General features: G+C 44.1%; 2 protein-coding genes and 1 long non-coding RNA gene across 3 annotated transcripts in view; 2 read left to right on the top strand and 1 right to left on the bottom strand.

Moving 5' to 3' along the window:
- LOC134649589 (abl interactor 2) overlaps nucleotides 1-13021 on the top strand; it is a 289784-nt gene that overhangs the window by 156921 nt on the left and 119842 nt on the right. The window lies entirely within an intron of this gene.
- LOC134649683 (uncharacterized) overlaps nucleotides 1-13021 on the top strand; it is a 148409-nt gene that overhangs the window by 64421 nt on the left and 70967 nt on the right. The window lies entirely within an intron of this gene.
- The window catches only part of LOC134649649 (uncharacterized), a 129352-nt gene continuing 119725 nt past the window's right edge, over nucleotides 3395-13021 (bottom strand). Inside the window, exons 19-23 of the mRNA XM_063504487.1 lie at nucleotides 12141-12381; nucleotides 8000-8161; nucleotides 6359-6488; nucleotides 4855-5000; nucleotides 3395-3527 (exon numbers count right to left, since the gene is read on the bottom strand). Coding sequence (XP_063360557.1) covers nucleotides 3505-3527; nucleotides 4855-5000; nucleotides 6359-6488; nucleotides 8000-8161; nucleotides 12141-12381 — 702 coding nt within the window. The 3' untranslated portion in view covers nucleotides 3395-3504. The remainder of the gene's footprint in view (nucleotides 3528-4854; nucleotides 5001-6358; nucleotides 6489-7999; nucleotides 8162-12140; nucleotides 12382-13021) is intronic.

Here is a 13021-nt window from a genome sequence, read left to right as displayed (position 1 = left end):
GGAGAGCTTTGGTGCGCAAAACAACGACCTCATGTGGTCGCGACCCTCAGTCATGAGGAATCGAGGAAGAAGAAGTCTATTTCAAAATCCGAATCGGGCCCGTGTGTCAAAGGACTGTTTTATTTCAAACATAGATGGAGAGAGTCATACTATCTTTGTCTTACACTAGTACGAGCTGAGTACGAGCACCCAAAAGAAAAGGATGAGTATAGTTTTTTGTTCCTATTTACTGACAAATTGGTTTGACCATCTGTGGACCACCTATAGCAGTTATTTTTAAACACAATTTCTATTTAATAAATCGGATAGGTAGGTAGGTAGGTATCCTGCTAGTCTGTTCGGAAAGAGAGTCGTGGAATGTATTGGGCCCCATACATAGAAGGTAGCATCTTATAGAAGTGGTCTACGCGTGCCTCCGTGAGGGACAAAACATACGCAATGCGACGCAATGATTATGAGGTGGGCAACAAATGAATTCGACCAATCACGGTGGTCAATTTACGGTGGGGAATAAAAATAGATGCGAGACTGTGACAAGGACAAACAATAATAGCGCTTTCGCTGCTACCCCTACTGAAAGATACATAAGTCTATCCCGTTCTGTCAGTTATCCTCACCACTCATGCCCAATCCAGTTTAATACTAGATTCATGGCCCCATTCCTACATTCCACGACTCATCTGTTTCCGCACATACTCTAGTTGTCGATAAAAATAAAAGCAACAATTAAATAGAAGGATTATTTTATTAAAGTGATGATTTTGAACAATCAATTACTGTTACCATTATGTCGTGGTGTCAACAAAATAAACCATTTGTGCTTTTAAAAATAAATTAACAAGAGTAAATACAACAAATAGGTTAAAAATAAATGAAAGCATTTGGTATATGTACTACATAAAACAAGCATGACATAGGGCGAGAGGGCTTCACTTTGGAGCTTAACTAGTAACTTTACCAGTAAAGATTACAAAATATATATTCATATAACTTAATACAGTTATAGTATGCGTTGTTAGCTAGACATGTACCACAAGTAATATCATATTCATTACACAAAGGAAGCTGATATAGGCCACAATGTAAAAATATACTTACAAAATTTGATTCATGACTAGACTTAATAGACACATAACTATAAGGAAAGCGGTCATCCCTGCAGCGTGGGTCATTTTAACATCCGACCGTTAGGTACATTTAATTCTTTTACACTTCAAAATACTCCTAATTAAAAATTAAGCATATAAATATTGTATTGTCAACCGTTTCCGAATATACCTCGCCCTATATACATTACTGGGTGTTTATTTGAGTATTACGAGTCATTAGTGATTAACTTTTATGCGGTAACAAATATTTGGTAAAACCTTACACTTCATTTCATAGATAATCTTTGTCGCTTTTACTGTGGCCAATAATCACAAAACGTCTAAACTTTGATACTGTTAGCATGTTACCGTTTTCAAAGTTTAACTTTTGCGGATATGTATACGTACAAAATTTGTTAGTAACGAAGTATTAGTACCGAACGCCCAGCTTCGTTCTTTTAAAATGTCACTTTTAAAAGACAAGCTCAATTCACTCCTACACGTAAATAAATAACTATGCTAAATAATTATACAAGTATATAAGTATTTTTATTAATTTCTTTACACAATTATACAACGTCATTCTCATTTAACATACTCTTTGGGACGCATAACTTAGGATAGCTTACATTAGCTGAGGGCTGTTAGATAACGATTTAGTCAATTAAATAGACAATCACGACAGAAGCCTTAACATCCATGGAGTTAGCACACTTTACTGTTAGAACTGAGATTCTAAACTACTCAACGAAACCCGTCGAACATCACCGTATATACCAACAGCCAAGTTAAACATGTGATACATTACCATACAAGATTATTGGAGACTACGGATTGAGGCAGTACAGATAAATATACAAAAACGTTATAAAAAGTCATGGTATAGTTTGGTTTCTTTACACTATTTAAGATATGCCACGTCTGTAATACAGGTTACATTGTTTTATATAATTATAATCAAGCTGTAATAGTTTGTGTGGCGCCCGTTGGCGTTCGAGTCTCATTCGACAAGGCTTCTTTGTGTTAAAGCATTTAACAAGACCTATCGCTTTGTCTCGCTATAGCGAGTTGAGCCAAACTATCCGCTATTACATACAATTTGTCAAATGTTTTTGGCTCAACAATCGAATAGCTCGACTCTTCGATCTTATATAGCTATCATTTAAGGGCAGATACAGATATCGTTTCCTATACAGCTTTGGTATACCCTATGTTTATATTACATCGCGTCCGATCACAGACAATCCAACCTCTAGACATAGCATAGTCGCGCTACCCCCTCTGCCACACATACGGTAGCGTTACTCCATCTTCGAGTCAATCCCGTGCCGTGATTGGTCCGTGTCTTTGAACGGACCAATCACGGCACGGGATTCGCTCACCTCGTCCCCCCGTGCCCCCGTATTTTTTGCAGCATCGGTTTCATGAAAGAATTGGCCTAAGCTCAGTCTAGAGGTTGGATTGTCAGTGCGTCCGATTGACCGCCGACACGCTCGAGAGGCATTTAAAGTACAAACGAGTGCGGAACCCTATAATAAGGTACAATCTTAAGGGGAAGTCACTTTATTGTCATATTCAGTGTTTCACTCGTTCCATACCTGTTTAAAATCGTTCAAAAGAAAAAGGTCGCATATTGAAAATTCGCCTTTCGCTTTCGAAGAGGATTATCTTACCACTTTTATAGCTTACAAAGATTTTTATTAGAGATGCACCGGATATCCGGTTACTATCCGGTATCTGGCCTATCCGGCCGTTATTTTAGTATCCGGCCGGATACCGGATAGTGACCTACTATCCGGCCGAATACCGGATAGTCAAATTAACACATTTTGGGGTAAAAAATGGAATCTAAAAAACAGTCACGGTCATAATGCTGACACAGTAGACATAAATGAATACGTAACCAATGTCACACAATACACTTATTTGTTTACACAAAAATACGCGCGCGCACTTGTAACTATAAACGAACTTACTACGTAATGACATGATGAAACTCGTTACGATCCTAGAAATGTGTCCGCGCGAACGTTCACTACGAAACAGGTCGAAACCTGCACGACGCGCACCTGCAAAACTCAAAATATAGGTATAGTTCCGCCGGCCGAATATCCGGCGGCCGGATACCGGATATTCGGCCAGTGTCCAGGCCGGAATTCCGGTATCCGGTATCCGGCCAAACTACTATCCGTTGCATCTCTAATTTTTATTCTTTCCCGAAATTATGAACCTCTCGAGTCCCAGGGGTCGAAACGTGCATAATCGCATCGTCAATATCGCGTCCGTGGGACTCTTGGGGTTAATATATTACATGTAATGTAAGTTATAATGGTAGTAATGGATGGTGTCAGCGGTGGCGGGGGCGGCGCGCGCACAGCGTGGCGCTGCGCAGGCGCCGCAGCAGCGTCGGCCGCTATCAGATGCGCTCCACGTAGTTGCCTGTAAGTTAAGATAAATGTTTAAAACATCTTGTAATCCAGCTAAATCTAATCCCGGTGGGACTCATCCTTTTGAATACCGTCCGTCATATTCATAACTGTCATTCACATGCTGACATCTAAAATAAGGGTCTCTATTCTTTCCCAAATAGTTTTAAGCCATAATGTATTGTTTGCCCGCATTTTTGTTAATCATAATTCACTTGGTTCAGAAACGGGTCACTTTTCAGGCTTGCTATAAAACAAACCTAACCTAACCTATCTATAGGATAACCTAACGAAAATCCTGAAATGTTAACGGTTTCAGTTTTATGACTAATGATAATATGACAAACAATACAATTATGACTTAAAACTTTATGGGAGACAACAGGACCCCCTAAAATAAGCTGATATAAACCATTTATCGCATAAAACAATCGCGCGCTTTAACGTTCAAAAAAAGTAACACCGAACGAAGCCTAATTTGAAAAACGAAATATATATAATCTGTATATATAAATAATATACAAGCCGCCCAATTCGTTTTTAGGGTTCCGTACCCAAAGGGTAAAAACGGGACCCTATTACTAAGACTCCGCCGTCCGTCCGTCCGTCCGTCCGTCCGTCCGTCCATCCGTCCGTTTATCACCAGGCTGTATCTCACGAACCGTGATAGCTAGACAGTTGAAATTTTCACAGATGATGTATTTCTGTTGCCGCTATAACAACAAATACTAAAAACAGAATAAAATAAAGATTTAAGTGGGGCTCCCATACAACAAACGTGATTTTTGACCGAAGTTAAGCAACGTCGGGCGGGGTCAGTACTTGGATGGGTGACCGTTTTTTTGCTTGTTTTGCTCTATTTTTTGTTGATGGTGCGGAGCCCTCCGTGCGCGAGTCCGACTCGCACTTGGCCGGTTTTTTAATTTATTACGTATTGTTTTTTTGCATTGACACCCTGGCTATCAAAACGCAAAAGTAAAATTTAATTCCGGATAAAATCCAAGTTCTAAGGATAGCGAGCATGGGCACGGCCATAGAGAAAAAATACATAGAGTGCTCACTCCATACATCAGTTTTAGTACCAAAAAGACTATTAGCATCTAGTATCGAGTAGCGGAACTATCAGTACTGCTACTTGACAATAGATGTAGCACCGACCGGAAAGTCTTATGCTGTTGAGATAAGACTTTCCGGTCGGTGCGACATCTATTGTCAAGTAGCAGTACTGATAGTTCCGCTACTCGATGCTAGATGTAGCCACTGAAATTAATAGTCTGAACTGATGTATGGAGTGAGCACTCTTGTCTTACTTATTTCTCTATGGCACGGCATACGCATACCTGGGAAGGTGCCGAAGCGGCCTGTGCGCTGCGAGGAGCCGACATACCAGCCGTCGTCGCACTTCTCTAACACGTATACTGTGTCTCCCTCATTTAACTCCAGCTCGTCCGGATTCTGGGGGCGGTATTTGTACATCGCTCGGTACCTGAAAATTACGCATACAAGTAAATAATAAATAAATAAATATTATAGGGACATTCTTACCCAAATTGACTAAGCCCCACGGTAAGCCCAAGAAGGCTTGTGTTGTGGGTACTCAGACAACGATATATATAATATATATAAATACTTAAATACATAGAAAACAACCATGACTCAGGAACAAATATCTGTATCATCATACAAATAAATGCCCTTACCAGGATTCGAACCCGGGACCATTGGCTTCATAGGCAGGGTCACTACCCACTAGGCCAGACCGGTCGTCAACAAGTATGTAAGGTCAAGTGAGGTAAATGCAACTATGGGGTTATTGAGTCTCTCCGTTCTTTCTCGAATACGATTGTCGAAGCGCCCTCCCGTCGTCTAGTAATAAAGCCTGAGCTGCTTGGAAATGAAACGTTGCTTACAGGGCGTTTCGACCAATCGTATTCGAGAAAGAACGGAGAGACGCAATAACCCCATAGTTGCATTTACCTCACTTGACCTTATATTAGTTTCATCTTGTATTAGTCGAACCAATTTTCAGCGTTTTTACGGCAGAGATGAATATGATATTGAGCTTTGTATATATAGTATGTCAAGCCGGATATGTCAGCAGCAATGTAAAGGAAACTAAAGTATGGTATCCCTAGGAAACGAACAAAAAGCAGCAATGTACATAGAACAACGATTAAATGTGAACAAAACAGTTCCACAGATAAGATATAAATGATACGCGATATTCGAACAATTCAAACGTAGTGCGATTTTTCAAATTTGCCGCTTTTTTTCTACTGACAAGATTTGCTTGATCAAGTATAATTATGGCACCTTTAAAAAATACATTTAACAAACTATGGCGGGATATTTGTAATCAGGTTTCCCTTTTCCAGTTTAATCGGTTTAAGTTTCTAAATTGCTGGTTGGTTTGAAGAAAAAATATGTATAACTTTCATGTCATTTCATTTATTTACTACAATCCATGGTACATATAGGTGTTACGTGTTACATATTTAATTACACAAACGGGTCTACCGCGATATAGTTTCATTGTTTTAGCCGGTCTACCTAGCTTTATTTGACGTTCATAAGCGCATTGTAATTATGCCTACTTGAATAAACTATCTTTTATCTTATCTACCTTAAATTCCGACGTTTCAGCCGAGTTGCACCAGCTGTGGTCACGGAAAGACTGACGTCCCCCGTGACGTGATATCGCGGTAGACCCGTTTGTGTAATTAAATATGTGTACACAACGCGAGAGTTTAAACTGTTATACATAGGTGTTATAATCATTTAAATTGTAACAGCATGTACTCTGAATAGGGTATAGCAAGATAATCTTAATAACTAAATACTTACGGCACAGCTTCAGCATTGGTGTCAACAAAAAGCGGTTCGGTGTTGTTGAGGTCCACTCCCGCACCAGTGGGTGGCCCGTACCCGCGTTCCGATGGGGTCATGGCTGGTTGCGCTGTTTTTGTCGTGTACCCTGAAATATAGATAATGTTTTATTTAATAACTCAATGTAAGAGGTATATACAGATAGTATAGTCGCCGTCGTATGTCAGAGCGGCACAAAATATCTAAACACGTACTCTAACGCCTTAGCATGTAAATTTAGCATGTACGTAAATGGGCTTTTTCTAAAATAAATATCGAAAACCAGATTCTTTCAAATCTGGACATTCTTGGGCTCATTCTACTTACAATCGACAGCACTCTCCATCCGACCATTAAAAAAAGATGTCCCAAAATGTCCATTCCATTACGTCACGTTTTTAGTATGAGAAAATTTTTCACTTGTATGTAACGTGACGTAGTGGAATGTACAATTTTCATACACAATTTTGGGACAATTTTTTTTATCATCAGGATTGAATATGCTAGTGATTCTGAGTTGAAAGAACCCAAATACACCAAGATCTGGGAGAATCGGGTTTTCAATATTTATTTTAGAAAACGCCCAAATCGAAGAGGGTTAAGATATTTTTGAGTACCGTGGCCTTGAAAATAATATCTCAATTGCTTTACTTTATACAGCCCAAGGATTTTGTACATAAGGGGAACGGTACTGTCAAAAAAGTCAATAAATAATAGTATTTTATACAATCGTGATATAATGGAGAGCTTTTCAGCCGAGTACCGTGTTAAGGCAACGAAGCTTGCTGAGTGGCCTTATTGGGTACGAGATTGAAAAGCGTGATTATATATCACTATGTGTCGTGGAGGGGAGAAAGGCTATGCGACCAACGCTGGTTTAATGCTTTAGATAGCAAAAGGTGTCGCAGAAAGCAAACCGGGACTGGAACCTCAGGTGGCATGAGCTTTCTCTGCCAAAGATGTGGGAGGTCGTGCCGCTCACGCATCGGCCTCCACAGTCACCAAACCCGTTGCCTAAACTGCAATGCATAAATCGTCTGCAATAGACGCAAAGGCCTGTGATGACAATAGTTTAAAAGTTTTTCGCTTTGTACGGAGAAGGAAAACGTGAGAGAGGGGAACGAGGAAGATCTCTGTCCCTTTCTGTTGCCATTCAGGAAAAATAAAGCTTCTTTTGTATAGCTGGTCAACCAAATCTTGTCAGTAAAAAAAGGCGCGAAATTCAAATTTTTTATGGGACGATATCCCTTTGCGCCTACATTTTTTAAATTTGCCGCCTTTTTCTACTGTCAAGATCTGGTTGACCAAGTATATAGCTGGTCAACCAAATCTTGTCAGTAAAAAAAGGCGCGAAATTCAAATTTTCTATGGGACGATATCCCATCGCGCCTACATTTTTTAAATTTGCCGCCTTTTTCTACTGTCAAGATCTGGTTGACCAAGTATATAGCTGGTCAACCAAATCTTGTCAGTAAAAAAGGCGCGAAATTCAAATTTTCTATGGGACGATATCCCATCGCGCCTACATTTTTTAAATTTGCCGCCTTTTTCTACCGTCAAGATCTGGTTGACCAAGTGTAGTTAAGTATTTCTCTTGGTAGTTATAATCGTGAATGGCACCTGGCAGCGGTTGCGTGGAAGGCGGCGCGTTGGCGAGGTTGGGGTTGTTTGGTGTCGGCATGTAGCTGTGCGCGCCCATGCTGCGCTTGGCCGAGCCGTTCAGGAGGCCGTGCGCCGCGGGAGACGCTACGGGCTTATCCGACGGCGCGATCGAGTGGATTTCTGAAATAATGGATTGATTTATAAAAATATTAATCACGTAAAGAGCGCTACGAGTGAAGTGGTGCTATCTGGTTTGTGACCGACGTCACGGGCTGAGCGGCTGCATGAAATATGCTCATTTTGTTCCCGTAGCACATTTCGCCTGACTTTAGCAAAAAATCGAGCTAAGTAGAGTACTTATAGACAAACCGTTTAACCTGTCGAATCCCACGATATGACGTCACCATAAGCGTTCTGGCTCATATATGAGTCGTGGGAGCTGACAGATTAATCTGTTTTTCTACGATATGTTGTCATAGCTATCAAGATGACCGACATGTCTTCTCAAAAACTCTCCTCAATTGTTCACCAAGTTGAAGTTTCATGATGTACTACTAGGATAGCGTCAGGTCTAAAAGCTCACCAGGTTTATTCTGACTAGGCTCCTCCACCAGTTGAGGTCGATGCGTCGCGTCAGCACGACCACTTCGCCCTTCTTCAGGAGGAGCTCCAGGTTGGTCTGGGCAGTGGAGTCGAACTTCGGTCGAGCTTACTAGACGTCAGGTCTAAAAACTCACCAGGTTTATTCTGACTAGGCTCCTGCAGTATGGTGACGTAGCTGTCAGGGAAGATGCCGGTCTTGTTGCCGTTGCGGCCCTCCCACCAGTTGTGGTCGATGCGTCGCGTCAGCACGACCACTTCACCCTTCTTTACGGGAGTTCCAGGTTGGTCTGGGCAGTGAAGTCTTGGAGGATACAACTAAACGGAGTAGCCATTAGCAGGCTTTCCCCTCTGTCGAAAATAGGCGGCCAACGGTCATACACAATGTATGGACTGACGTTTATCTGACATGGCTATTTTTACGTTACGCATACATTTGACGTTCCCCTCCCCCGCAAAAATCGGCAGACTGTTTTGTACAGAAAATTACAGACATGGCGTCTCCGTTTGATTATATCCTCCTAGAGTGAAGTCGAACTTCGCTCGAGCTTACCAGACGTCAGGTCTAAAAACTCACCGGGTTTATTCTGACTAGGCTCCTGCAGTATGGTGACGTAGCTGTCAGGGAAGATGCCGGTCTTGTTGCCGTTGCGGCCCTCCCACCAGTTGTGGTCGATGCGTCGCGTCAGCACGACCACTTCACCCTTCTTCAGGGGGAGTTCCAGGTTGGTCTGGGCGGTGAAGTCGAACTTCGCTCGAGCTTACCAGACGTCAAGTCTAAAAACTCACCAGGTTTATTCTGACTAGGCTCCTGCAGTGTGGTGACGTAGCTGTCAGGGAAAATGCCGGTCTTGTTGCCGTTGCGGCCCTCCCACCAGTTGTGGTCGATGCGTCGCGTCAGCACGACCACTTCACCCTTCTTCAGCGGGAGTTCGAGGTTGGTCTGGGCAGTGAAGTCGAACTTCGCTCGAGCTTACCAGACGTCAGGTCTAAAAACTCACCAGGTTTATTCTGACTAGGCTCCTGCAGTATGGTGACGTAGCTGTCAGGGAAAATGCCGGTCTTGTTGCCGTTGCGGCCCTCCCACCAGTTGTGGTCGATGCGTCGCGTCAGCACGACCACTTCACCCTTCTTCAGGGGGAGTTCCAGGTTGGTCTGGGCGGTGAAGTCGAACTTCGCTCGAGCTTACCAGACGTCAAGTCTAAAAACTCACCAGGTTTATTCTGACTAGGCTCCTGCAGTGTGGTGACGTAGCTGTCAGGGAAAATGCCGGTCTTGTTGCCGTTGCGGCCCTCCCACCAGTTGTGGTCGATGCGTCGCGTCAGCACGACCACTTCACCCTTCTTCAGCGGGAGTTCGAGGTTGGTCTGGGCAGTGAAGTCGAACTTCGCTCGAGCTTACCAGACGTCAGGTCTAAAAACTCACCAGGTTTATTCTGACTAGGCTCCTGCAGTATGGTGACGTAGCTGTCAGGGAAAATGCCGGTCTTGTTGCCGTTGCGGCCCTCCCACCAGTTGTGGTCGATGCGTCGCGTCAGCACGACCACTTCACCCTTCTTCAGCGGGAGTTCGAGGTTGGTCTGGGCAGTGAAGTCGAACTTCGCTCGAGCTTACCAGACGTCAGGTCTAAAAACTCACCAGGTTTATTCTGACTAGGCTCCTGCAGTACGGTGACGTAGCTGTCAGGGAAAATGCCGGTCTTGTTGCCGTTGCGGCCCTCCCACCAGTTGTGGTCGATGCGTCGCGTCAGCACGACCACTTCACCCTTCTTCAGCGGGAGTTCGAGGTTGGTCTGCGCGGTGAAGTCGAACTTCGCTCGAGCTTACCAGACGTCAGGTCTAAAAACTCACCAGGTTTATTCTGACTAGGCTCCTGCAGTATGGTGACGTAGCTGTCAGGGAAGATGCCGGTCTTGTTGCCGTTGCGGCCCTCCCACCAGTTGTAGTCGATGCGTCGCGTCAGCACGACCACTTCGCTCTTCTTTACGGGAGTTCCAGGTTGGTCTGGGCAGTGAAGTCGAACTTCGCTCGAGCTTACCAGACGTCAGGTCTAAAAACTCACCAGGTTTATTCTGACTAGGCTCCTGCAGTATGGTGACGTAGCTGTCAGGGAAGATGCCGGTCTTGTTGCCGTTGCGGCCCTCCCACCAGTTGTGGTCGATGCGTCGCGTCAGCACGACCACTTCGCCCTTCTTCAGGAGGAGCTCCAGGTTGGTCTGGGCAGTGAAGTCGAACTTCGCTCGAGCTTACCAGACGTCAGGTCTAAAAACTCACCAGGTTTATTCTGACTAGGCTCCTGCAGTATGGTGACGTAGCTGTCAGGGAAGATGCCGGTCTTGTTGCCGTTGCGGCCCTCCCACCAGTTGTGGTCGATGCGTCGCGTCAGCACGACCACTTCACCCTTCTTTACGGGAGTTCCAGGTTGGTCTGGGCAGTGAAGTCTTGGAGGATACAACTAAACGGAGTAGCCATTAGCAGGCTTTCCCCTCTGTCGAAAATAGGCGGCCAACGGTCATACACAATGTATGGACTGACGTTTATCTGACATGGCTATTTTTACGTTACGCATACATTTGACGTTCCCCTCCCCCGCAAAAATCGGCAGACTGTTTTGTACAGAAAATTACAGACATGGCGTCTCCGTTTGATTATATCCTCCTAGAGTGAAGTCGAACTTCGCTCGAGCTTACCAGACGTCAGGTCTAAAAACTCACCGGGTTTATTCTGACTAGGCTCCTGCAGTATGGTGACGTAGCTGTCAGGGAAGATGCCGGTCTTGTTGCCGTTGCGGCCCTCCCACCAGTTGTGGTCGATGCGTTGCGTCAGCACGACCACTTCACCCTTCTTTACGGGAGTTCCAGGTTGGTCTGGGCAGTGAAGTCGAACTTCGCTCGAGCTTACCAGACGTCAGGTCTAAAAACTCACCAGGTTTATTCTGACTAGGCTCCTGCAGTATGGTGACGTAGCTGTCAGGGAAGATGCCGGTCTTGTTGCCGTTGCGGCCCTCCCACCAGTTGTGGTCGATGCGTCGCGTCAGCACGACCACTTCACCCTTCTTCAGGGGGAGTTCCAGGTTGGTCTGGGCGGTGAAGTCGAACTTCGCTCGAGCTTACCAGACGTCAAGTCTAAAAACTCACCAGGTTTATTCTGACTAGGCTCCTGCAGTATGGTGACGTAGCTGTCAGGGAAGATGCCGGTCTTGTTGCCGTTGCGGCCCTCCCACCAGTTGTGGTCGATGCGTCGCGTCAGCACGACCACTTCACCCTTCTTCAGGGGGAGTTCGAGGTTGGTCTGGGCGGTGAAGTCGAACTTCGCTCGAGCTTACCAGACGTCAGGTCTAAAAACTCACCAGGCTTATTCTGACTAGGCTCCTGCAGTATGGTGACGTAGCTGTCAGGGAAGATGCCGGTCTTGTTGCCGTTGCGGCCCTCCCACCAGTTGTGGTCGATGCGTCGCGTCAGCACGACCACTTCACCCTTCTTCAGGGGGAGTTCGAGGTTGGTCTGGGCGGTGAAGTCGAACTTCGCTCGAGCTTACCAGACGTCAGGTCTAAAAACTCACCAGGCTTATTCTGACTAGGCTCCTGCAGTATGGTGACGTAGCTGTCAGGGAAGATGCCGGTCTTGTTGCCGTTGCGGCCCTCCCACCAGTTGTGGTCGATGCGTCGCGTCAGCACGACCACTTCACCCTTCTTCAGCGGGAGTTCCAGGTTGGTCTGGGCGGTGAAGTCGAACTTCGCACGGGCTTTGCCCTCGTGGGCGACGGGCTTCTTTGGTGGTTGTGCCACGTCGCCTTTTATTATCTGAGAATATTTAATAAAACAAATGTAACTACTGGAAATTGCGATATGATTAATTTTGTAACGTAAAAGTACGCGAGAATATATGTACCTAAATCTAAATCATTTCAGATTTTAATCTCGCCTTTGCTGCCTAAACTAACATATTAAATCGTAATTGTTAAGAAGTAAGTAAGTACCTATGTTGTAGGTAGCAATGGTCTAATAAAATGTATTACTCTTAAACGGGGTCCCGTTGTTTCCCATAAAGTTTTAAGTCAATAATGTATTGTTTGTCATATTATCATTAGTCATAAAACTAAAACCGTTAATATTTCAGGATTTTCGTTAGGTTATCCTATAGATAGGTTAGGTTTGCTTTATGGAAATCCTGAAAAGTGACGCGTTTCTGAACCAAATGAATTATGACTAACGAAAATTCGGGCAAACAATACATTATGGCTTAAAACTATTTGGGAAACAATAGAGACTCTCTTTAAACATATCATACACCCTACAAAAACACAAGACCTATTGCATTTACACCAGAAGGCTCCCATAAAAAAGCGAATCATAAAGAGAAGATTACATTTATTTACTCCTCGCTGCATTGTTCGTTTAATTAGGCTTGTTCGTTTAATGTTAAAAGTGTTTTTCTAACGAT

This window comes from Cydia amplana, chromosome 7 (assembly GCF_948474715.1).
Source record: "Cydia amplana chromosome 7, ilCydAmpl1.1, whole genome shotgun sequence".
In the NCBI taxonomy this organism is placed as follows: Eukaryota; Metazoa; Arthropoda; class Insecta; order Lepidoptera; family Tortricidae; genus Cydia; species Cydia amplana.
This window is presented reverse-complemented; position numbering and strand designations above follow the sequence as displayed.